The sequence below is a fragment of the Oncorhynchus gorbuscha genome, linkage group LG10 (genome assembly GCF_021184085.1).
Source record: "Oncorhynchus gorbuscha isolate QuinsamMale2020 ecotype Even-year linkage group LG10, OgorEven_v1.0, whole genome shotgun sequence".
Lineage (NCBI taxonomy): Eukaryota > Metazoa > Chordata > Actinopteri > Salmoniformes > Salmonidae > Oncorhynchus > Oncorhynchus gorbuscha.
The window spans coordinates 29,120,882-29,145,537 of record NC_060182.1 but is presented as its reverse complement, the minus strand read 5'-3'; the positions used below and the strand labels follow the sequence as shown (position 1 = coordinate 29,145,537).

General features: G+C 40.8%; 1 protein-coding gene across 2 annotated transcripts in view; it reads left to right on the top strand.

The window, feature by feature from the left end:
• nphp4 (nephronophthisis 4) overlaps window positions 1–21,092 on the top strand; it is a 218,076-nt gene extending 196,984 nt beyond the window's left edge. For both annotated transcript variants that reach the window (XM_046365548.1, XM_046365547.1), the window contains exons 23-29: window positions 611–767; window positions 1,060–1,136; window positions 1,554–1,639; window positions 5,768–5,939; window positions 6,396–6,575; window positions 8,266–8,409; window positions 18,345–21,092. In XM_046365548.1, coding sequence (XP_046221504.1) covers window positions 611–767; window positions 1,060–1,136; window positions 1,554–1,639; window positions 5,768–5,939; window positions 6,396–6,575; window positions 8,266–8,409; window positions 18,345–18,485 — 957 coding nt within the window. In that variant the 3' untranslated portion in view covers window positions 18,486–21,092. The remainder of the gene's footprint in view (window positions 1–610; window positions 768–1,059; window positions 1,137–1,553; window positions 1,640–5,767; window positions 5,940–6,395; window positions 6,576–8,265; window positions 8,410–18,344) is intronic.
• Window positions 21,093–24,656: the final 3,564 nt, after the last annotated feature.

Genomic DNA, 24,656 nt, shown 5'->3' with positions numbered 1-24,656 from the left:
CGTTATGATAACATATGCGAACCCAATCTATCATCACATTCAGTATATTGTTAAAGCGAGACTCTCAAACACAGTCAAGCCTGACTATAAACACATTGTGTGCCCCCGATTACCTACAGGCCCAAGTTTCTGTCCCCCTTTGATGATGCGTCTGAAAGTGCTGTGGTTTGTGTTAGTGTTGGCCTGCTGACAGCTGTTGGGGCTGTGTGTCAGTTTCACTGGGACAGTGGGTTAAGTGGAAACTGACCTCTGACAGACAGAAATCCTTCTCACAGCAGCAGTACTGTGTGTGTGCATGCATGTGTGATAACGCAAATGAGAGGTCCTGTCTTTGCACTCTATAACAATATGTATCAATACCAGACTTGGGTTCAAATAGTATATGTTTTAAGTTTATTGTAACTGTATCAAGACTGCTATACATAAAGCATCCTTCTCTACCTTAAATTGCTCTTACCTTGAGTTGTCTATGTGGGCCAGTAGTGACAGCATCCACGATAATCCGTTGTTTACTATGGCTACAGACAGCAGTAAGCATTATTATTTTTCAATATGAAATCTCCACTTTCCTTTGTCGTCCACCCTTCCCTCTCCCCAACCCTACTTGCAGGTGACATTCAGGGCAGAGGATGGTAAGCCGCTGGCCATCTGCCAGGTGAGCGTGGAGCCCACGCCTCACGTCATTGACCAGACATTCCGCTTCTACCAGCCAGAGTTGTCCTTTCTGAAGAAGGCCCTGCGCCTTTCCTCCTGGGAGAGAACGCCAGGTGCCCACTATTAGCCCCATTAGCCTAGCTACACACACACACACAAATAGACAGACACAATGCAATTGCAGACACTCACACATACTGTACATACACACACACACACAAACACAGAGAAAGAGATGCAGTCACAGACATACACACAAACACACACACACACACTCGTCAACAGTTGTTCACTAAATGCTCAGTTTGTTCTCTCTCCCTCTCTTTTATCCCCCTCTATCTCTCTCCCTCTCCAATGTTCTCTCTCTTTCTCTGTCTGGCGTGTTGGCCCGGCCGGGGACACCAGTTGGAGACACAGATGCTGGGTCTCAGATCTCAGTGCGCTGCAGTGACCCCAACGTCATCTGTGAAACAAAGATGTTGGTAAGAGAATGAATGGAATAATTTGCTCTGATAATCGGGCCAGCACTGAAACTGGGGTGTGTGAGTTAATTACGACGGCAGCTTTCACTCCATTTCCCGAGGGTAACCTCAGGGGGTTCACATTTCTATCTATCCCAGCACTAATCATCTGTTCACCGAGCCCTTGATTAGTTTAATCTAAATTGTTAGTGCTGGGATGAAACGGAAAGGTGTTCCCCGAGGAATGGATACTAAATTATGGAACTGATTTGCTAAGGAAAACTAAAATGTGCAACGTTTCAGAATTCAAAAAGAGGCTAACTACTGTGTTTCGAAGACATTTGTAATTGCATAACATGGGTATCGGCCACTGAAAACATTCCACGAAAGAGTGGATTAAATGCTTCAATAAACCTCAATGTGATTTCTCTTTGACAGGCACAAGGGGAGCCTCAAGATGTGTATTTAAAAGTGCCGGGCAGTCCGAGCCCGCAAATCCGAAAGTTCTTTGTCACAGTGTTCACGTATGTATCCTACATAAGCACACACACACGACACATGCACACATAGATGCACTACACGTCGACACCTGGTCGTTGGTCCCCCCTTTGCTGCTATAACAGCCTCCGTTCTTCTGGGAAGGCTTTCCACTAGATGTCGGAACATTGCTGCGGGGACATGTTTCCATTCAACCACGAGCATTAGTGAGGTCGGGCACTGATGTTGGACGATTAGGCCTGGCTTGCAGTTGGCGTTCCAATTCATCCCAATGTGTTCGATGCGGTTGAGGTCAGGGCTCTGTGCAGGTCAGTCAAGTTCTTCCACATCGGTCTCAACAAACCATTTCTGTATGGACCTCGCTTTGTGCACAGGGGCATTGTCATGCTGAAACAGGAAAGGGCCTTCCCCAAACTGTTTCTACAAACGTAGAAGCACAGAATTGTCTAGAATTCATACATTGTCATTGTATGCTGAAGATGGCCCTTCAATGGAACTAAGGGGCCTAGCCCGAACCATGAAAAACAGTCCCCGACCATTATTCCTCCCCCACCATACACTATATATACAAAAGTATATGGACACCCCTTCAAATGAGTGGATTTGTCTATTTCAGAACAGATCTCACATCTCATAAACAATTTGTAATGTTGTTCTTCTTGGTAATGTTGGGTTTTTGATCTAGTGCCCAATAGATTCTCATTCACTCCTTGAAGGAGAGCGTTCTTTGTCCCAGAATCGCCCAGAATGCACTGCGCGGCCGTAGGATGGGCAACATTTCTTTCCTTTTATCCTGACTAGTCTCCCAGTCCCTGCCACTGAATAACATCTCCAAAGCATGGTGTTGCCACCACCATGCTTCACCGTAGGGATGGTGCCAGGTTTCCTCCAGACGTGACGCTTGGCATTCAGATCAGAAAATCTTGTTTGTCATGGTCTGAGAGTATTTAGGTGCCTTTTGGCAAACTAAGCAGCTGTCATGTGCCTTTTAATAAGGAGTGGCTTCTGTCAGGCCTCTCTGCCATAAAGGCCTGATTGGTGGATTACTGCAGAGATGTTTGTCCTTCTGGAATGTTCTCCCATCTTCACAGAGGAACTCTGGAGCTTTGTCAGATTGACCATCGGGTTCAATCTGACGAAGTAGGTTTGTACAAACCTACTCAGTCAAGGGTTTTTCCTCATTTTTACTATTTTCTACATTGTAGAATAATAGTGAAGACATAACAACTATGAAATAACACATATGGAATCATGTATTAACCAAAAAAGTGATTCTTCAAAATAACCACCCTTTGCCTTGATGACAGCTTTGCACAGTCTTGGCATTCTCTCAACCAGCTTCACCTGGAATGCTTTTCCAACAGTCTTGAATGAATTCCCTCATATGCTGAGCACTTTTTGGCTGCTTTTCCTTCACTCTGCGGTCCAACTCATCCCAAACCATCTCAATTAGGTTGAGGCCAGGTGATTGTGGAGGCCAGGTCATCTGATGCAGCACGCGATCACTCTCCTTCTTGTTCAAATAGCCCTTACAGAACCTGAAGGTGTGAGGGGTCATTGTCCTGTTGAAAAATAAATGATAATACCACTAAGCGCAATACAGATGGGATGGCATATCGCTGCAGAATGCTGGTTAAGTGTGCCTTGAATTCTAAATAAATCACTGACAGTGTCACCAGCAACGCACCCCCCACACCATCACACCTCCTGCTACTTGCTTCTCGGTGGGAACCACACATGCGGAAATCATTCGTTCACCACCTCTGCGTCTCACAAAGACACGGCGGTTGGAACCAAAAACTCAAATTTGGACTCATCAAACCAAAGGACAGATTTCCACCAATCTAATGTCCATTGCTCATCTTTCTTGGCCCAAGCAAGTCTCTTCTTATTATTGTTGTCCTTTAGTAGTAGTTTCTTTGCAGCAATTCGACCATGAATGCCTGATTCACGCAGTCTGCTCTGAACAGTTGATGTTGAGATGTGTCTGTTACTTGAACTCTGTGAAGCATTTATTTGGGCTTCGATCTGTGTTGCAGTTAACTCTAATGAACTTATCCTCATGAGAGCCAGTTTCATCATAGCACTTAATGGTTATTGTGTTTGCACTTGAAGAAACTTTCAAAGTCCTTGAAATGTTCCGTATTGACTGACCTTCATGTCTTAAAGTAATGATGGACTGTTGTTTCTCTTTGCTTATTTGAGCTGTATAATATGGACTTGGCCTGTTACCAAATAGGGTTATCTTCTGTATACCACCCATAACTTGTCATAACACAACTGATTGGCTCAAACTCCTTAAGAAGGAAAGAAATTCCACAAATGAACTTTTAACAAGGCACACCTGTTAACTGAAATGCATTCCACCTCATGAGCTGGTTAAGAGAATGCCAAGAGTGTGCAAAGCTGTCATCAAGGCAAAGGGTGGCTAGTTTAAATGGTTACTACATGATCCCATGTGTGTTTTCATAGTTTTGATGTCTTCACTATTATTATTCAATGTAGAAAATAGTCAAAATAAAGAAAAACCCTGGACTGGGTAGGTATGTCCTAACTTTTGACTGCTACTGTATCTGTCATTCTCATTGAAAGCAAGTCTAAGGAGCTGTATATATGTTCTATGTGCACTATTTCAACGCTTCCTATGAAGTTTCATTTTTGCATCTCTTAATTTCATTTTTTTACACCACCTTCAAACAGCTGAAAATAAAATATTTTTGGTTATGGAAAATATATTTAACAGCGGTTTAGATGGTGCAATGATTCTTTACTCTATACTTCCTTGTTTTGTCAAATAAACTGAAATGAGGCAAACCATTTAGAATTTTTCAACCAGGAAATGGTAGAGTGATTTCTACATAGTGCATCTTTAATAATTCACATTTTAAGTTATTAGTTCAGATGCACATGAAACTGGCATGCGAGATAGCAAACTACCGGTAGCTAATTACTGTAGCTGGCTAATTAAGTTGATCATAATTTGTGACACACCCAGTTTTATTTTGTTTTAGTCCACACAACATGTCACCACTAGTAAGCATCTGATGAACAGCAGGGGAAACAAAGTGTTGCTGACAGCCATAGAGCTGGGCTTTGTCCTACCAGGTCTGTGAGAAAGTTCTAGCTCGTGCATCCCTGAATCCTTCGACTGTTGTCCGTTTACGTTGTGCATTGACTTGAACCTCAGCCACATAACAAGCAATGTAGAAGCTGGCAATGCAATCCGAGCACTGGGCACCAGGCTGCTGCTGGCAGAGTAGTACTGAACAGCTTATTTTGAACAATATATTTTTGAAACAGTAAAATGTACACACATTTACCACACTTTTATGAGCATTTTAAGCATAATGGATCCATATAAATTGTACAAATAATACATTTGTACTATTTGTTTTATACATTTTTGGACCAATCGCGTCGCCGCCCCTAATGCCTTAATAAACGGTTCGGTTCGCTACTGACACACACACACACACACACACACACACACACACACACACACACACACACACACACACACACACACACACACACACACACACCCCCATCCTACCCTTCCCAGTGTGGATGAAACTGACGGCCGTTGGTTCCGGCGATGATCCTCTGATTAGATTGCTCATGCGGGGCCTTAATCTCATTGATTTAATCAGTATGTCGGATTCACCGGGCTGATTGCTTCACATGGTAGAATCCATTTTCCTCATCAATCTCCGAACAGGCTGACTTCTGTCTTCTCCCCGGCCTGTAATCTCAGGGGAGGGATGATTAGGCTTAAGGGGCATCCTTTGACCTCCATAGCCACAGCTCATTCTGGAATCACCATTATTAGAGTCAACTGGAACTCGACGCAATGAAAATGATTCCTATGATATCTCCTAGCCCGGGGCTGCGTCACAAATCACACCCCGTTCCTTATATAGTTCACCACTTTCGACCAAGGCCCATAGAGCTTTGGTTAAAAGTAGTGCACTTTATAGGGAATAGGGTGCCATTTGGGATGTAGCCCCCGATATCAGACGAGGTGCTCAAAAATGAATAAAATGTTGATGTCTCTTATCGCCACAGAGATAAATCACCTCATCATTAGTTCCGCCCCTCCTCTCATTATGAGTCGCTCTGAGACCTAATTGTTTTCTCGTCTGATGTCTCCATAGTGATAAGTGGCTGGCGGTGCCCGCTCAAGTCTGGCAAGTATATGTGCACTTCCTGCAACGGGTGGATATCAGCTGTGTGACTGGCCAGCGGACCTGTCAATCACTGCTGATACGGGGCACCCAAGCCACCCGGAAGGTCCGGTGTTACACCTCGCACCCACAGGAGCTCAAGGTACAACTGGCTGTCCGGTGTCTCTCTGCCACCCTGGTTGATAAAGTTAGGCTGTGTGTCCAAAATTGCACCCTATTCACTCCATAGTGCCCTACTTTTGACTTGAACCCTATGGGCTGTTGTCAGAATGGAATACAGTCATGCTCACTGTAGAGAACGATATGTATGTTTTATATGTTTTCACCAAAGATAAATATTTAATGAATAACTGATTTAGAGGCTGGCTCTAGTCTATATTTCAAAGGCTATATTTCAATGGATTATTTTGTTGCTCTTAGCAGGTAATCTGACTGTAGTATGTATTGTTACATGAGTGAGAGTCCTACAAAGGCTGTTGAACCCATCAAGCAGGTTCTGTGTTTTGAGCGGGTTGAATGGGAGCAATGTTCCTCTCTCTCCCGATCTCACGCCTCCCCCCTTTTCCCTCCTCTCTCCCTCCCTCGTCCCCTCTCCCAGGTGGACCCAGCGGAGGTGTTTGTCCTCCTCCCGGGTGTGGTACAGGACCTGCAGCTGTGTGTGTGTCCGTTGCGGGCGGGCAGCCGCTTCTGCTACCTCACCGTGGTGGACGTGGAGCAACACACGCTGGTGTCCTGCTGGCTCCTCAGCCTCACCTGTCGCATGCCCATCCTCTCCAAGGTGAAACAACCCACTGAAGCTCTGTCTTTCTCTGCCTCTCTCTCTCTCGCTCTCGCTCTCTCTCTCTGCCTCTCTCTCTCTCTCTCTCTCTCTCTCTCTCTCTCTCTCTCTCTCTCTCTCTCTCTCTCTGCCTGTCTCTCTCTCTCTCTCTGCCTCTCTCTCGCTCTCTCTCGCTCTCTCGCTCTCTCTCTGCCTGTCTCTCACTCTCTCTCAGTATCTATCCATCTCTCTATCGTTTTCTCTCTGTCTCTTGCTCTCTTTGTCTTTGGCTCTTTCTCCCATACACAGTCTTTCATTCTGTCTTTCTCACATAGACACTTATTCACACTCACACACCGACATATGGACCTATTACACACACACTCACTCAGACGCTTGCACTGCGGCTCAAAGCAGGATAATGTGTCCCCAAAAAATGCTCAATAGAGGACACCTGCAGTTTAAGGAGAGCGAGATAAAGAGAGGGAGGGAGAGAGAGGAAGAAGGAGCGAGAGGGATTCCTGGCAACGGAGATGTCTGGACTGCGTCCCAAATGGCAACCCTATATTCTACTACATAGTGCACTACTTTTAACCAGAGCACCGTGGGTCCTGGCCAAAAGTAGTGCACACCTGGCCGAAAGTAGTGCACTATATAGGGAATACGGTGCCATTTGGAATTTGTGCCATGCTCTTTAAAGGTGTCTCCTGTAGTTTGGCTGTAATAACCTTAGCATACAGTATCTCGTAGATGGGTAGTGAAACTGTCTGAACGATTAAATGGCGCAGTGCAGTCTCACAAAGACGTGTGCAATGCAGTGGAACCCTTATTCCCCTTATGATGTCACGATGACAAGAAACACACCCAAAATAACATTATTTGGTTTCTCTCCACTGTTATGATCCTCTGCTAAATTATGAATGAAGAGACTGTTTATGTGAGATCTTTGTGGAGCTCACAGTAACAGTATCATATATTTTTGGTGCGTCTGTGAGATTGTACGAATTTATATGCACATAATGTTATGTGACTTTGATCCTCTATGGTTCTGACAGTGTTTTATCTCTCTGTATTGTCAATCTGGGCACCTTCTTCTAAACATTGATATAATCACCTAAGTGATTTTAGATTCACAATCTGATAGTGTGCCCCGTCTCCTTTATCTCTCAGGGGCGAAAGATGAACAGATAAGGTTTCATATTCATTAGTGCACGCATAGAAAAAAGTTTAGCAACGGAAAAGGAAAACAAGCATTTCTTATTGGTTATGTTCAGGTAGTAGTCCATCCCTGTTTCAGTCCATTTTGTTCAGTTCGGTGCCTAATGAATAAGACTCTGTTTCATCCATACCAGCTATTTGCTTCAAATGTCATGTCTTTCTGTTGCATTCTACATTGATATGAATTATTTTGCACCATTTGGATTTGTCTCTTGTCTCGTATTTCATTATTTCTCCTTCTTTACAGACAGATCTAAAGTCATTTTTCCCCCGTTTTTTTCCCCCTAATGGTTGAGTTTAGGATCTGATCAAAACTAAACTGACCCTAGACCTGTTTCTCAGGGCTTGTTTCTACTAGGAGTGTTGTGTGTTTCTATCATTTAGTTTCTCCCACAGACTTGATCTAAGGTCTGTTTTTTATTCCCCCTTAATGGTTAAGGATACAATTCTGAGGAGGCTTAACTGATCTTAACTGATATCTCTCTTCTGGCAGGCTTTTGAAATGTGTGCACCTGTGGGAGGGGGTCGGGGGAGCACACGGAAGATCACTTACACCAACCCCTACCCCACCAGCCGTGTCCTCCTGCTACGGTCAGACCACCCTGACCTGCTCCAGTTTAAAGAGGACAGTTTTGAGGTGAGCACCACTACAAAGCACAACACTGCCCTCTGGTCATGTCTCTGTTCAAACTGACATTTAATGAGGAACGGAGGGAGGGAGAGCAACAGGGAGAGGGAGGAAAAGAGAGTGAGAGAGAATGAGGGGGGGGGGGAGACCATCCTTTTCTATTTTCAAACATGAATCGGGTGTCGTATTGGACCTGGACCGTATTCATTACTGACACTGGAAATAACTTCTGCCTCTCTGTAGTTATTGGCTCTGGGACAGACAAGTGACACTAACAAGTTGTTAGTTTATGTGTTTACGGACATATTTCATCTCTCCATATCCCAATCTGTTGTCCCCACTTTCTTCAAGATGTCCACTATTGTTCCTGTACCCAAGAAAGCGAAGGTAACTGAACTAAATGATTATCGCCTCTTAGCACTCACTTCTGTCATTATGAAGTGCTACAATTCGCCCCAACAGATCCACGGACGACGCAATCTCCATTGTTCTTCACACTGCCCTATCCCACCTGGAAAAGAGAAATATCTACAGTTTGTAAGAATGCTGTTCATCAACTACAGCTCACCCTGCAAGCTCATCACTAAGCTCAGGGCCCTGGGTCTGAAACTCTCCCTGTGCAACTGGGTCCTGGACTTCCTGACGTGCCGACCCCAAGTGGTGAAGGTAGGCAACAACACCTCTGCCACTCTGATCCTCAACATGGGGGCCACTGAAGGGTGCGTACTCAGCCCCCTCCTGTACTCCCTGTTCACCAATGACTGCGTGGCCACGCACATCTCCAACTCAATCATCAAGTTTGCTGACAACACAACAGTGCTAGGCCTGATTACCAATAGCCTTCTTCACACAAACAATGTAGTGAAGAAGGTGTAACAGCGCTTCTTCAACCTCAGGATGCTGAAGACATTTGTCTTGGCCCCTAAGACCCTCATGAACTTGGACACCGCCTGGTACACAATTTCACCGTCCGGAACCGCAGGGCTCTCCAGAGGGTGGTGCGGTCAATGCATCACTGGGGAACACTGCCTTCCCTCCAGGACATCTACAGCAACCGGTGTCACAGGAAGGCCAAGAAGTTCAGGAAGGCCAAGAAGTTCATCAAGGACCTCCTCCATCAGAGCCAAGGCCTGTTCGCCCCACTACCATCTAGAAGGCATTACAGGTGTATCAAAACCGGGTTCGAGAGAGTGACACAGCTCCTTCCTCCACGTTATCAGACTGTTAAACAGGCACCATTCTAGCCAGCTACCACCCAGTACTCTACCTTGCACCTTAGTGACTGCTGCCCTATGTACAGAGTCACTTTAATAATATTTACATACAAAACCGACTATTATATTTATATGCACTGAATCTACAAAACATTAGGAACACCTTCCTAATATTGAGTTGGACTGCTTTTTATCAGAATAGTCTCAATTCGTTTGGGCATGGACTCGACAAGGTGTTGAAAGCGTTCCACTGGGAGCCTGTCCCATGTGACTTCAATGCTTCCCACAGTTGTCAAGTTGGCTGCTTGTCCTTGGGGTGGTGGAATATTCTTGATACACACGAGAAACTGTTGAGCATAAAAAATCCAGCAGCGTTGCAGTTCTTGACACACTCAAATCGATGTGCCTGTCACCTACAGTACTACCATGCCCCAATTAAAGGCACTTAAATCTTTTGTCTTGCCCATTCACCCTCTGAATGGCATACATACACAATCCATGTCTAAATTGTCTATTTTTTTTTACCAGTTTTCTCCCCTAGAATGATTGGAGTGGATTTAACAAGTGACATCAATAAGGGATCCTAGCTTTCACCTGGTCAGTCTTATGTCATGGAAAGACAAGGTGTTCTTAATGTTTTGTTTACTCAGTGTACATGATATATATACTGAAAAAATATATAAACGCAACATGTAACAATTTCAATGATTTTACTTAGTTACAGTTCATATAAGGAAATCAGTCAATTAAAAAGAAATCATTAGGCCCAAATCTATGGATTTCACATGACTGGGCAGGGTCGCAGCCATGGGTGGGCCCGGGAGGACAAAGGTCCACCCACTTGGGAGCCAGGCCCACCCAGTGGGTAGCCAAGCTCAGCCAATCAGAATGAGGGTTTCCCCGCGAAGGGCTTTGTTACAGACAGAAATACTCCCCAGTTTCAGCAGCTGTCCGGGTGGCTGGTCTGTCGATCCCGCAGGTAAAGAAAAAAGATGTAGAGGTCCTGGGCTGATGTGGTTACACCTTGTCTGCGGTTGTGAGGCCGGTTGCCAAATTCTCAAAAATGGCATTGAGGCAGCTAATGGTAGAGAAATTAACATTCAATTCTCTGGCAACAGCACTGGTGGACATTCCTGCAGTCAGCATGCCAATTGCACGCTCCCTCAAAGCTTGAGACATCTGTGGCATTGTGTTGTATGACAACTGCACATTTTAGTGGCCTTTTATTGTCCCCGGCACAAGGTGCACCTGTGTAATGATCTTGCTGTTCAATCAGCTTTTTGATATTCGACACCTGTCAGGTGGATGGAATATGGCCATTACGTGCAAACGAGAAATGCTCACAAACTGGGATGTAAAGAAATTCATGCACAAAATTGTAGAGAAATAAAAATTGTAGAGAAAATTCTTTGTGCGTATGAAACATTTCTGGGATGTTTTACTTTACAACACTTTACATTTTGCATTTATATTTTTGTTCAATGTATATATTTATATATATATATATATATATATTTATATATTTATATTCTGGTCTCTGACGTTACTCGTCCTGATATTTCTTCATTTCTTTATTTTTATGGATTATGTGTATTGTTATTTTGTTATTGCTAGGTATTACTGTTCTGTTGGAGCGAGAAACACAAGCATTTCGCTGCACCTGCGATAACGTTTACGTAATATGAATAACACGTCCAATATAACTGTTGATTTTTTTCCATGTTCCGTCATTAGCCCCAGTGTCTCATATGAGATTCATTGACTTCATAAGCTTCTCGACATAAACAAGTCGTCTCAACATCATTGGCTTTCGTTCGCTGTCATTTGCAAGACGGTCTCATAGAGCATGCAGCGGTGTAAATGGAAAATGAACTCCTCAAAAAATCTGTTTATGTTTCTACGACTTGCATACAGATATGATGCTTAACTAAATAGAGAGAGACCGAGGGAGAGAGAGGGGCAAGAAAAATAACCAACTGTGTTTTCCATTTAGTCAACTTAGCTTCAGGCTCAATGCTCTCTAAACAATTTATGGGGTTTATATCTTAACTTTGAATAGAGTCATTTTCCCTACTCCAAAAACGAACTACGCTGCCATAATAAAAACATTTGGGAAGCAAAAAAAGCAGAGCAAGGATTGATATTATAGTTTTCCATAAATGTATATATTTTAGCTGGCCATTACGTGGAATGCAGCCATTGGAAATTAGTTTTTATTAAAATGTCCAAATAAGACCTTATGAACAGAGTGGCAAGCCGCAAACAAACGATAACCGTATGAATTCCGCTAATAATCAAAGCACAACACAACACACTGGCTGTAGTTAATTTGGAGGAAGAAAACAACAATACAAGAGCATGTAGTTTCACGAGCTTTCAATTTATGGTGGGAACACCAGGTGTTGTAGAAAACAATTTCCCTTTTTTACAAAATTACTCTAATTCTGGTTGACTTTTCTCTAATGAGCCAATTATAGTGGCAAACCGTTTTGTTGATCTGAGGTTTTACACAAATCTATTGTTGTCATATCGCCACACATCCCTAGACGTTATGTGTTGTAATCACAGTCAAGTGCCGTAAATATAGGCAGAAGATTATAAACAATGTACTATAGTACTCTGGTGAAATACACCTAAAAAGTAATGTTCAAAAAACGCATCACATGTGCTTCTTTTAAATGTCATTTAGAATATTAGGGTTGCAGTGCATTCAGAAAGTTTTCATACCCCTTGACTTATTGGACATTTTGTTGTGTTACAGCCTGAATTCAAAAGGGATTAAAAAATAATAACTTCACCCATCTACACACCATAACCCATAATGACAAAGTGAAAATATGCTTTTTGCAAATGTGTTGAAAATGAAATACAGAAACGTCCTAGTCCTTGCTGATGACAAGCATACCCATAACATGATGCAGCCACCACCATGCTTGAAAATATAAAGAATTGTATTCTGTGATGAGTTGTGTTGGATTTCCCCAAAAAGATAATTTGTTTCCCACATTTCTAGCAGTTTTACTTTAGTGGCTTATTGCATGTTTTGGTGCATGTTTTGGAATATTTTTTATCCTGTACAGGCTTCTTTCTTTTCACCCTGTCAGTTAAGTTAGTTTTGTGGAGTAACTACAATGTTGTTCATCCATCCTCAGTGTTCTCCTATCACAACCATTAAAGTATAACGGTTTTAAAGTCACTATTGACCTCATGGTGAAATCCATGATCGTTTTACATCCTCTCTGGAAACTAGTTAGGAAGGATGCCTGTATCTTTGTGGTGACTGGGTGTTTTCATACACCATCCAACGTGTAATTAATAACTTCACCATACTCGAAGTAGCTTCAATGTCTGCCTTTTTTTAGGTGCCCTTCTATGTGAGGCATTGGAAAACCTCCCTGGTTTCTGTGGTTGAGACTGAGACTATGTTTAAAATTCACTGCTCGACTGAGGGGCCTTACAATTATCTGTATGTGTGGGGTACATAAATTAGGTAGTCATTGAAAAACAATGTTAAACACTATTATTGCATACATAGTCCATGCAACTTATTATGTGACTTGTGAAGCACATTTTTAATCCTGAACTTATTTAGGCTTGCCATAACAAAGGGGTTGAATACTTGACAAGACATTTCAGCTTTACAATTTTACTTTAACATTATTGGGTATTGTGTGTAGGCCAGTGACACAAAGTCTCAATTTAATCCATTTTAGATTCCGGCTGTAAGAAAACAACAATACAACAATACTTTCTGAAGACACAGTATAAAAGAAGAGATATGTCCAGGGTCGGGTTCAGTAATTGAATGTGTCTTGTTTGTCTATCTTTATAATGTATTTGTCTTCAAGTGTATACATGTTTATAACAAGAAAAGGGAAGATATCAGTATTGGGGAATAATAACATATTGTACGGAATACATTTGTACTGTAGTGAAGCCGTCTCTAGAGTAATGCAAGGTCTCTTTCGTGATCATGTGAAACGTCAATTGCTATGGAAATGCTGGGATGTGTTTTTCAATGATGTTAAAGGTAATTATGACGCCACTATGACGGTGATACAATATGGATTACAATTATCATCATGAATATTAAGGTTATACGCAGTAAATGTTACACACATAGACACTCAACCATGCACATTGACAGAGTTGTTATTTACTTGGACATCACACATTATAGTCTTACTCTTATACAGACATCGTACACACTCTCACCAAATCACATCCAATATCATACACATCAACCTACTCAGATTTGCTACACACATAATATCTTGTCTCAATTTACTAACATCTGTGGCATTTGCTCACAGGCAAACAGGCAAGGGAATAAAACACATATTGCTAGAACCTATTTCTTGAATTCTAAATATATAAATAATATCAGATATTTGAAAACTCAAATTTTGACAGTCATATCACCTCTGATGGCAGTAAATTCACAAACAGAAATTATGGTCAATTTATACTGAGAATAGTATCTAGTTATGGTAAGGGGTGAAATAAGTATAGCCAGTTATAATTGTAGCGGTTTAACAGATGATAAAAAAAGTTCAGTCTTTACGTGGCTAAAAGGAATTGAACATACTGTTTACAGGAAACTCACTCTACATGCTTAGATGGAGTTGTGTGGAAAAAGGAATGGGGTGGTGGAATCATTTTCTGTCATGGACAAAGTAACTCAAAAGGTGTGATGATATTAATTAACAACAATTTTGATCTGAATGTGCAAATAGTCAGGAATGATTCGCAAGGAAGGTGGATCCTTTTGAATATGAAAGTGGACAAAAAAGAGATTTGGCTCATTGATCTATATGGTCCAAATCAGGATGATCCATACTTCTTTGAAAACATTTATACCAATTTATTGAATTTACAGGCAACAAGTCCTTATGGTAGGAGACTATAACACAGTGTTAAGTAGCTCAACTCTACAAACTATCATCACCGTGCCCTTAAGGAAATCACAATTATTATGGACACATTAGAAATAGTGGATATTTGGAGACTAAAAAAACCCAACCTAGTGAGATATACGTGAAGGAGACTTAATTAAGCTAGTCGTCTTGACCACTTTCTTGTCTCTTTCTCTCTTGCATCAAAGGTTAAAAAAGTTTTAATAAGAATCAGAATGCGATCGGCTCATCATCTAATTTGCACTCACATAACTATTTCCACGTGGACAGAGATATTGGAAATTTAATGAAAGTTTACTGGAGGACAACTTTGTTAAAAATAAGACAATCATTTATAACTCAATTTTTCCAGTATAATATAGGTGCAGCAAATCCCCTTATTGTTTGGGAATCCTAAATGTATCTTCAGAGGTCATTCAATTCAATATTCATCAATAATACAATTTTTTAAAAGCAGTTTCTGGCTAAAGAGACAAGACTAACAAGGGAAATCCATGAACTAATAGTACAGGTAGTTAGCAATAAAAACGATACTACAGAGATACAAAATAAGTTTGAAGAAAAACAAAAAGAACTTGAGGATTTTATTCAAGAACGATCTAATGTAATCTATTACAAAAATAAAGCAAACTGGATGGAATAATGGAGAAAAATGCACAACATTTTTCCAAAATCTCCAATACAGGAACTCTAACAAAATTTACAGAAAGATCAGTGCTAAGGCCAAATTACAGAGGAAGAACTTTTTAAGGCTATTAAATCCTTTGTCTGTAAAAAACCCAGGGGTTGATGACATACCGGCATAGCAAGGCTTTTTTGATCTACTGAAAGCTCCGTTGTTAGAAATTGTAGTCTGTCAGGTACTCAGCAGGAAGGTCTGATATCTCTATTATTAAAACAAGACCCAGATGGCAAATATAAAGACCGATTCTATCTAAAAATAAAAAAAACTGGAGGCCCCTTACACATCAAATACTAGCGAAATGCATAGCACTCAGAATTTAAAGGGTTTTTACCAGGTATTGTTCATCCTGATCAGACAGGTTTTTTACATGGACGATACATTGGAGATAATATACGACAACTACTAGAAATAATAGAAGATCATGAAACATATAAGAAGCCAGGCCTGGTATTTGAAGCAGATTTTGAAAAGGCATTTGATAAAGTAAGACTGGATTTTATTTATAAATGACTGGATTTTTTCAATTTCTGTGATTCTCTAATAAAATTGGTAAAAAATTATGTATAGCAACCCCAGGTGTAATATAGTAAATAACGGCTACTTCTCGGAGAGTTTTGAATGGTCAAGAGCAGTTAAACAAGGGTGTCTGCTGTCACCATATCTATTCGTTATGGCCATTGAAATGCTAGCTATTAAAATCAGAACCAATAACAACTTTAGAGGATTAGAAATCCAAGGTTTAAAAACAAAGGTGTCCATGTATGCCAATTATTCAAATTTTATATTAAGTATGCAAACTAAATCCCTGCAATGTCTCATTGAAGATCTGGATAACTTTTCTGGACTAAAACCTAATTATGACGTGTACAATATTACTTATTGGATCTTTAAAAAATACAACTTTTACATTACCCTGCAGTTTACCTATACAACGGGCCAATGGTGAAGTGGACAGACTTGTGTTACAGGAATTAAATTCCTCTATGTTTTAATACCCAATTAAAATGAAACGCTGTCAATTCATAAGAATTTGTAAGACCCTTATTTGTATAAAATGTACAGAGATCAGTCTTGAAAATCAACCAGCAGCTTTTATTCTCGAGAGTACTGCTCATGATACATTTTACCACAGATTATAAACTGAAAATGACGTCAGCGTTTTCTGAATGTTCCGTCTCTTCTTGACACTGGTTGAAAGGCTGTATAGTTCTCAAGCCTTCCCACATTGTCTAGAGCCAAGGCCAGCCTGTGTAGATAAGCGTTCTAGCCAGTCTGGCGATATAGTTCATTCATTTCTACCAAGGAACAGACAGTCAATGTTCTAAGTCTTGATTATATTTACACACATTATATCCCCCCCCCCCTTAAAATATTTAGATGCACTATTGTAAAGTGGCTGTTCCACTGGATGTCATAAGGTGAATGCACCAATTTGTAAGTCGCTCTGGATAAGAGCGTCTGCTAAATGACTTAAATGTAAATGATATTCAGTACTAGGATTTGAAAGAAAATTCATACATATACAGTAACATAATAGTATTCTGATTAGTACATATACAGTAACATAATAGTATTCGGATTAGTCAGTCCCGATTGAAATGTATACATAATTAGTCATTATTGATTTAAAAAATCCCCTTAACAACTTGGTATTCATATCACAAAATATATAAATAAGCTCTCTGAGATGAATTTCAATAGAAAACTTGTAAAAATAGACCAGATCCTGCAACCTTGAAGAGGTAAATACCTGTCTATTAATGGAAAAATTGCCCTGATTAACTCCTTAGTCAAATCTCAGTTTACTCAATTACTTATGGTGCTGCCTACTCCTGATGATTTCGTTTTTCAAATCATATGAGCAAAAAATATTTCACTTCATCCGGGATGCTAAACCAGATCAATTAAAGCGTGCCTATCTATATAATAAATATGAATTGGGTGGGTTGAGTTTATTAAATATAAAAGCACTAAACCTCTCTAAAAGCTTCACTTACTCAAAAGTTTTACTTGAACCCTAATTGCTTCTCAAGTAGATTACTAAGAAATGCTCATGCATTTAAAAAAAATCATTTTTGCCTTTGTGCAGATTGCCATGTCTCATTTTTGCCTTTGTGCAGATTGCCATGTCTCATTTTTGCCTTTGTGCAGATTGCCATGTCTCATTTTTGCCTTTGTGCAGATTGCCATGTCTCATTTTTGCCTTTGTGCAGATTGCCATGTCTCATTTTTGCCTTTGTGCAGATTGCCATGTCTCATTTTTGCCTTTGTGCAGATTGCCATGTCTCATTTTTGCCTTTGTGCAGATTGCCATGTCTCATTTTTGCCTTTGTGCAGATTGCCATGTCTCGTTTTTGCCTTTGTGCAGATTGCCATGTCTCATTTTTGCCTTTGTGAAGATTGCCATGTCTCATTTTTGCCTTTGTGCAGATTGCCATGTCTCATTTTTGCCTTTGTGCAGATTGCCATGTCTCATTTTTGCCTTTGTGCAGATTGCCATGTCTCATTTTTGCCTTTGTGCAGATTGCCATGTCTCATTTTTGCCTTTGTGCAGATTGCCATGTCTCATTTTTGCCTTTGTACAGATTGCCATGTCTCATTTTTGCCTTTGTGCAGATTGCCATGTCTCATTTTTGATTAATTGAAACAAGCATTGCATAGCTGGCTACAATTTCAATTTCATCCCCCTGAAAAGAGAACAAATATTACAACAAATATTATGGTTGAACTGAAATGTGCTGGTTGATAAAATACCTGTATTTATGGAAAAGATTTTTGAAAAGGGTATTTTGTTCTTACATTATATTGTAAATTGTAATGGTAGAGTTATGTCCCTCATGGAGTTATCAGAATTGCACAGGAAGTTCTGCTCAATCCAAGAGTACAACCAATTGACTACAGCATTACCCAAAAAATGGAGGAGGGAGGTGGCAGCAGGAGGAGGTAGGGAACTGGTCTGTCTGCCCAATATAATTGTCACACTGTAGCTAAACTTAACAAAACATTGTGCGACAGAAAACCAAACATTTTAGTTTCTTATTGAACGAGTTCAGGTAATCCGTCCTTGTTTATGTCCTTTTCTTCTTCCATTTGGTACCTGATGAACACAACCCTGTTCTTTCCCTGTAGATTGGGGGAGGGGAGACCTACCGCATCGGGCTGCGGTTCGCTCCCAGCCAAAGTCCTGGTGCTCAGGAGATCCTCATCTACATCAACAACCAGGAGGAGACCACGGAGGAGACCTTCTGTGTGAAAGTGAAATACACCTGAACACACGGCAACTCAACGCAGTACTGTACACATCAACTACTACCGTACAGAACAATGGTGTTTGCTAAGAAAGACAGCTTAACAATGTTCTCATCAACTACTGTATAGAACTCAACACTTTGCTACTTATGAAAGACGGCTCAATTCAGTACTCATCAACTTCTGTATATATATATATTGTTACACGGTGGCTTGATGCATATGAATGACTGTAGAATATTTATTATAGATGAGTTACTTTATAACTGAAAGGTCGGGGACATATGACTGTAGGCTAATTGAAATAATATTACATATAAACAACTGTATAATTCAAACATGCAGTCTAGATTAAGTACTCTATAACTGAAAGGCTTACTACACTTGACTATATTTTTGATAGACAATCTTTTCCTTGTATATGTTAAAGTTGAAGTGATGCTTCAGTGCGACTGTGTTGATTGAGTTAAGTAAGATATTTATGTCTAGGAATACATGTATGAGGAAAAACAACTTTATAATGCACAGTGTGATGTGATGGAAAGCCATGCTGTTGTGTTTTGCTTAGCATTCCACCTAAATAGGTCATGTTTCAAGAATCAAACGCAAATACAGTATGGGATGCCAAAAGAAAAGCTCCTAAAGAGAGAGCCTGTTATCTCTTGCAGCAGCCAGAGGTAAACACACACCCAACAGTTCACGAATCATATTCAGGGTCAGATATGTCTTTATTTGGGTGGTGATGTACTGTACGTAATCTTTTCTAACATCAGAAGAACCCCAGACATTTACTTTTTCTTTCTATAATGTTTGTCATTTAGCAGACACTCTTATCCAGAGCGACATACAGTAGTGAGTGGAAACATTTTCATTTGTACTGGTCCCCCATGGGAATCGAACCCACAACCCTGGCGTTGCAAGTGCCATGCTCTACAGTTGTTATTTACGACCCCACCCCCCTTTTGTCCCCGACAGGGCTTGCGTTTCTCCAGATAGCTCTTATTAGCAAGGGCAGCACCTCTCTTCTTCCTCTCTCTCCTTTTCCACATGCCTCCCTTTCCCTATCAGAGCCCAGGTCCTGCACATTCTGTCAACAACCCCCGTCTTATATAAGCATACCGCCTCGTTACACAACCTCGCTCTCTCTTCCTCATTAGAATGCAGGCTGCCAAAAGCCAGTACTGCTTGTACTCAGAAGAGGAGGAGAAAGGAGAAAAAAGCGATTAAATTGAAGATACAAAATGGGAAGTTAACATTGCTTCAAATATTTACGGGGCTGGAGGGCTGTCCATTTCTTATTCTCCTTTTATAAAAAATATAAAAAAATGTAATAGCTATTCTAAGACTTCTCACATAGACAGTGTAATTAATATAATATCCAGCCTCCTTCCTTAGGCTTAGGACCATCTACCACCACTATCCTTTAGTTCATTTTCACATTTTCCACCCTCTAAGGCTTTAACTGGCACCCTATTCCCTATATAGTGTAATCTTAATATACTACTTGGTACATGATATTGGGAATGGAGTGCTAATTCGGAAAGAGACATATTTTTTTAATGAAATCATGAATATCAATATCACTTTGTTTCTCCCCCATGAGGGCACTGCTATACTGAACCTCATTAGCTTCTGGTCCAGTAGTTGTCTGTTCCTCTTGTCAGAACACTGACACCTGCATTCAGCAAGGTCAGCGCATCTGTGCTTTCCAAGCAATTCTCAAGTATACTGTTGAGCTGTAGCTAGCAAAGTGGTCTCTCCCCATCCCTCTCCTCCCCTATCCCCCTCCTCCCCTATCCCCCTCCTCTCTCCTCTGAATGACGTTTGAGCTTTGACCTCAAATTGGATGAGGAACTCTTCAATATCTAGTGCTTCTATGGAGATTGGATGCATGTTTGACTGCTTTCTGTGTACTTCAGATTGAGATACATTTTTGTGCCCATGATTTTTGTATTTTATCTTGGTTAATGTATTTATACTTTTGATAATCTACTTGATAATCCTGCGTGCGCTATGTAATACACTTTATATTGTTTCAAACTCTGCTCTGTTGATGTCCATGCATGGTATGCCACTAGCTTGTGCTCAGTCAGATCCTAAATATATTCAGCCAATATGCACCACTTTAATTCACTTCCAGTGCTGTAAGGATGGCACCATAGAAAGAGGCGGGACATCTATGAAAACTGATTTATAATTCTATATGCAATATGTTTTTGTTATGTAACTGTATCTCAGTGTACTGCTGAGAAATGATCATACTTTACTTTACTATGCTGCTGCAGTGAAAGTGTACAACACACACACACACACACACACACACACACACACACACACACACACACACACACACACACACACACACACACACACACACACACACACACACACACACACACACACACACACACACACACACACACACACACACACACACACACACACCTTTAACCTCTCATTCAAATAAACGCATACAAGAACTCATGCATACATGTAATATTGCCAGACATGCACACAAACATATACAGTTGGCATTGCTGTTATGAATTTGATGTCCTCACGTTTTTTTTGTGTGTGTGTTTTTTTTGGATTGTTTGCTGTTTTCTTCTGTCTTCCTTTTTTCTCTGTAGTTCATTCTCTTGGTTGTTGGTGCATTGGCGGGTTCTTGGGGGTGGGGAATGGAATTATTTTTATTCTTGAGGGGGACTGTGGGATGGGTCTAGAATGGTTGAGGGACAGCTATTGGGGAACTGGGGGGGGGGAATCTTGGAGGGTTCAGGTTCATGTTTTTTGGCCTGGTGGGAGATGTCAAAGTGTCCTTGAGCAGGGCATTGACCCTGGATGCTTCTGTGTGTCGCTCTGAATGGGAGTCTGTTGGATGACTGGTGTGGTGTAGTTGTTGAGCAGCTTCACTGCAAGTATATTGTATGTTTCGGATATCCAATAAAAAAAATAAGTTTTTTAAACCTGTCAGGTCTTACCTCCCCGTTTCAAAACTGCAGTGAAAGTGTACCACAGACACACACACACACACACCTTTAACCCAGTGTCCTTTAGTGATAGTCCTGGAGCTAAAGTTTGCCTTGAGGGTCTCTCTACATAAGCCAATGTCTGGGCTTACAACAAAAATTCCTCAAGTAATGAATGTTATTTGTTATACCTTTTTGAAGAAGTTTAGACATTGTTGCTCTCTGTAAGCAGTGTCTCACCGAACAACAAACTGTCACTGTGTGCCTTTCACAAGAACAAACATGGCATTTTCGTATGGAACAACCCGTACAATAGAACATACTATTCAGCACAATACATGTATCTTGCTTTTCATTTCATGGACTGTTTCATGGCCATTTTCTCACTTTGTCAAATAAATAATGTGGATATTGTCCATCGCCATCCGTAGTTGTTCTGTCTTCTATGTGCTCATCATTGTGCACTTTATGGAACTGGATATTTATTCAACCTTTCTCTGTAACAGCTGCAAATATAGTGTTTTGCCTGAATTCCCTGTTGCCAATTTGATTGAATAGTATTGACTGATGGGTCGACATGATTGATGAGTCATGACATGATTTGACATATAAGCCATAGGTGCAACCATAAAACGTAGAGCCATAACACCCATCGACACATACAGCCATAACAACCACAAATAGACTCATGACACCCATCAATACAGCCATAACCACAAATAGACTCATGACACCCAGATATAACCACAGCCAATCGAATTGTTGTTGCCATTCAAAAATTCAGCGGGCAACTCTGCCATCAGCTTGGATGGCGACCGATGGAAATAACCCTTTTTGTCCTTTCTGTCCACTAGTCTTTCTTGAGAGAATACTGCACATGTAAGGATACATAAGGAGAGCACACTACTTACTAAAGCAAATTCAGGTTTACAGAATGACTATTTGATTGGCCCTAGCATGGCCCCTATCCAATCATGTGGTTGTTGCAATTCAAATCATCAGTGAGCTACTATTGTCTTGGCTTCAGTGAGCTTGGATTGAGGCATTTGTGTTTACTCTATTCACACTCTTTTCCATCAGTAAATACTGAACATGTACTGTATGTTCCACATAAGGACAGCACTTTACTGAGTACAGCAGCTTTAGGTTCATGAAAGGACACCTGTATGGAACTGCAATGTGAAATATGAAAGCATGACTGTCATTGTGCCCAGAAGATTCAGGATGTAATTCAGGTTGCACAGACAGACAGGTACAATAGGCTCAGGACATTCTTAACAGTAATGGAGTATACACACAAGCAGCCCACCAATATATTTATTCTGTCTTTAATCAAATCAACCCGAATGGGAAAGGCTACATCAACTGAATTACACACAGTACTATAAAGTGTTGCAGTATGATTAGTATTTTGATTGGCAAATATTTTGCAAAGAAAGAATACTGAATGCTCTATATATAATGAGGTTGGTTGAATCAACTTGTTTGACGGAATGAAAATGAAACGGAATGTCGTAATGTTAAAATGAAATTATTCAATCAGTTGTAGATATCAACTGCTCAAACAGTGGAAATGGATTTAAATGACTTAAGTTTTTCCCCATTATGAATATTAAATGGGAAAATCATGTCCCATTTCCTGGATTTCATCAAGGGGGGCTTTGAAAACTGGCCACCGGAGATGTGTTTAATATACAGCCGGTCCAAACGGTAGCGAAAGGAAATTAAATATGAAGTCCTGATTGAGGTATAGCGGCCAACGGTACACCTTCTGTCAGCAGAATGTTCTGGCATAATTAGGATAGCGGGTACAATAGTTCCCCATGTTCAAAGTGAGAGGTGCTTTGATGTTTCTCCAGCTTGCAGCTCCCCTCCCTGCTCTGTTGCGGGGCTGTTAAGGATCCCACCTCTGACCCCCTGCCCGTTCTAACAGGTGCTACTGTAGCTACGGCGACTGGGGCCCCATCCAGTAGGAACTGGATGCTTCCCAAATGGCACCCTTTTCACTATTTAATGCACTATTTTTGAAGCTCTGGTAGTGCACTTTATAGGGAATAGGGTGTCATTTTTGATACATAGAATCACACATCAGCGTCAAAGTACAAAGTATCTTGCTGCCAGTCACTCTTTTTGTATATGTCTTATTTTCCCAACTATTCATTCACTCAAAGACTGCATTCAAATTCAGCCTGACAACAAAGGCAGCACTGATCATAGAGAGACAAGCGTGCCGGCATACGTGTACCAAAGTCTGTCTTGTGATTGATGTGTCACAGTGTCGGCATGATTATATTTGGACTTGTCATCCTAACAGCCTGAACAGAGGCCCTTTAACACGGAAGTAACCCACTAGATTATGGTGTTATAGAGCCCCACAGCAGAGCTGTCATAATACCCATTATTCCTAGCGGTCAAACAGGGAAATGGTTCCAATTGTTTTTCCACCACTCGTTTTTGCCATGTGGTGTTTTCTAAAATAAATGGTGGAAAAACTATTGGAACCATTTCCTTGTTTGACTATTAGGTTTCATGGGTATTATTACTCATACTGTGGTACTCCATAGAATACACATTTACACCCTCCTCTTAACCAATCACCTTGCTAAACATCAATTAGGCCATATACATTTAATTAAATGTATTACAGATGCCTCTCTTCTGTTTCCTCAAAAATGTTATACAATTTAAATAATTGTTTGGCCTCCCCAAGAGGCTCAAGTCTTTTGACTACTTTGCTAGGTGTGAACTAAGCTCGCTATAGTATTTTAAAAAGTATGTCCACTTAAAAAAAAAATGTCATCTTTATTCGCTCGCTTGCCTCACAGAAAAAAATCTGCCAAACATTTAATTACTTTTGTATGGCCTTAGAAGGTATAGTCATATCCTGACCTCTGTTCCTTATAAATATTCACATTTACATTACATTTAAGTCATTAAGCAGACACAAATGAGAGAGCACTTCTATGGCCCATAAAGATAATGTGGCCCTCTGATCTCTCCCTTATTCAATGTGACATCCCATCAGGCTTGGGGTCCAAGGTCAGATAATTTTGTGGTCACGGCACAGTCTGCCAGTATGTGCTAGTTCCACGGGTAATCGAAGGCTTCTACTTTACATCACTTCCCTATTTTCAGCTGTCATTGAAGAGTCATTACAGCGAGAAATGTGGTCAGGCAAAATCTCTCACCCACACACATTTGTAGACACACATACATTTTATTT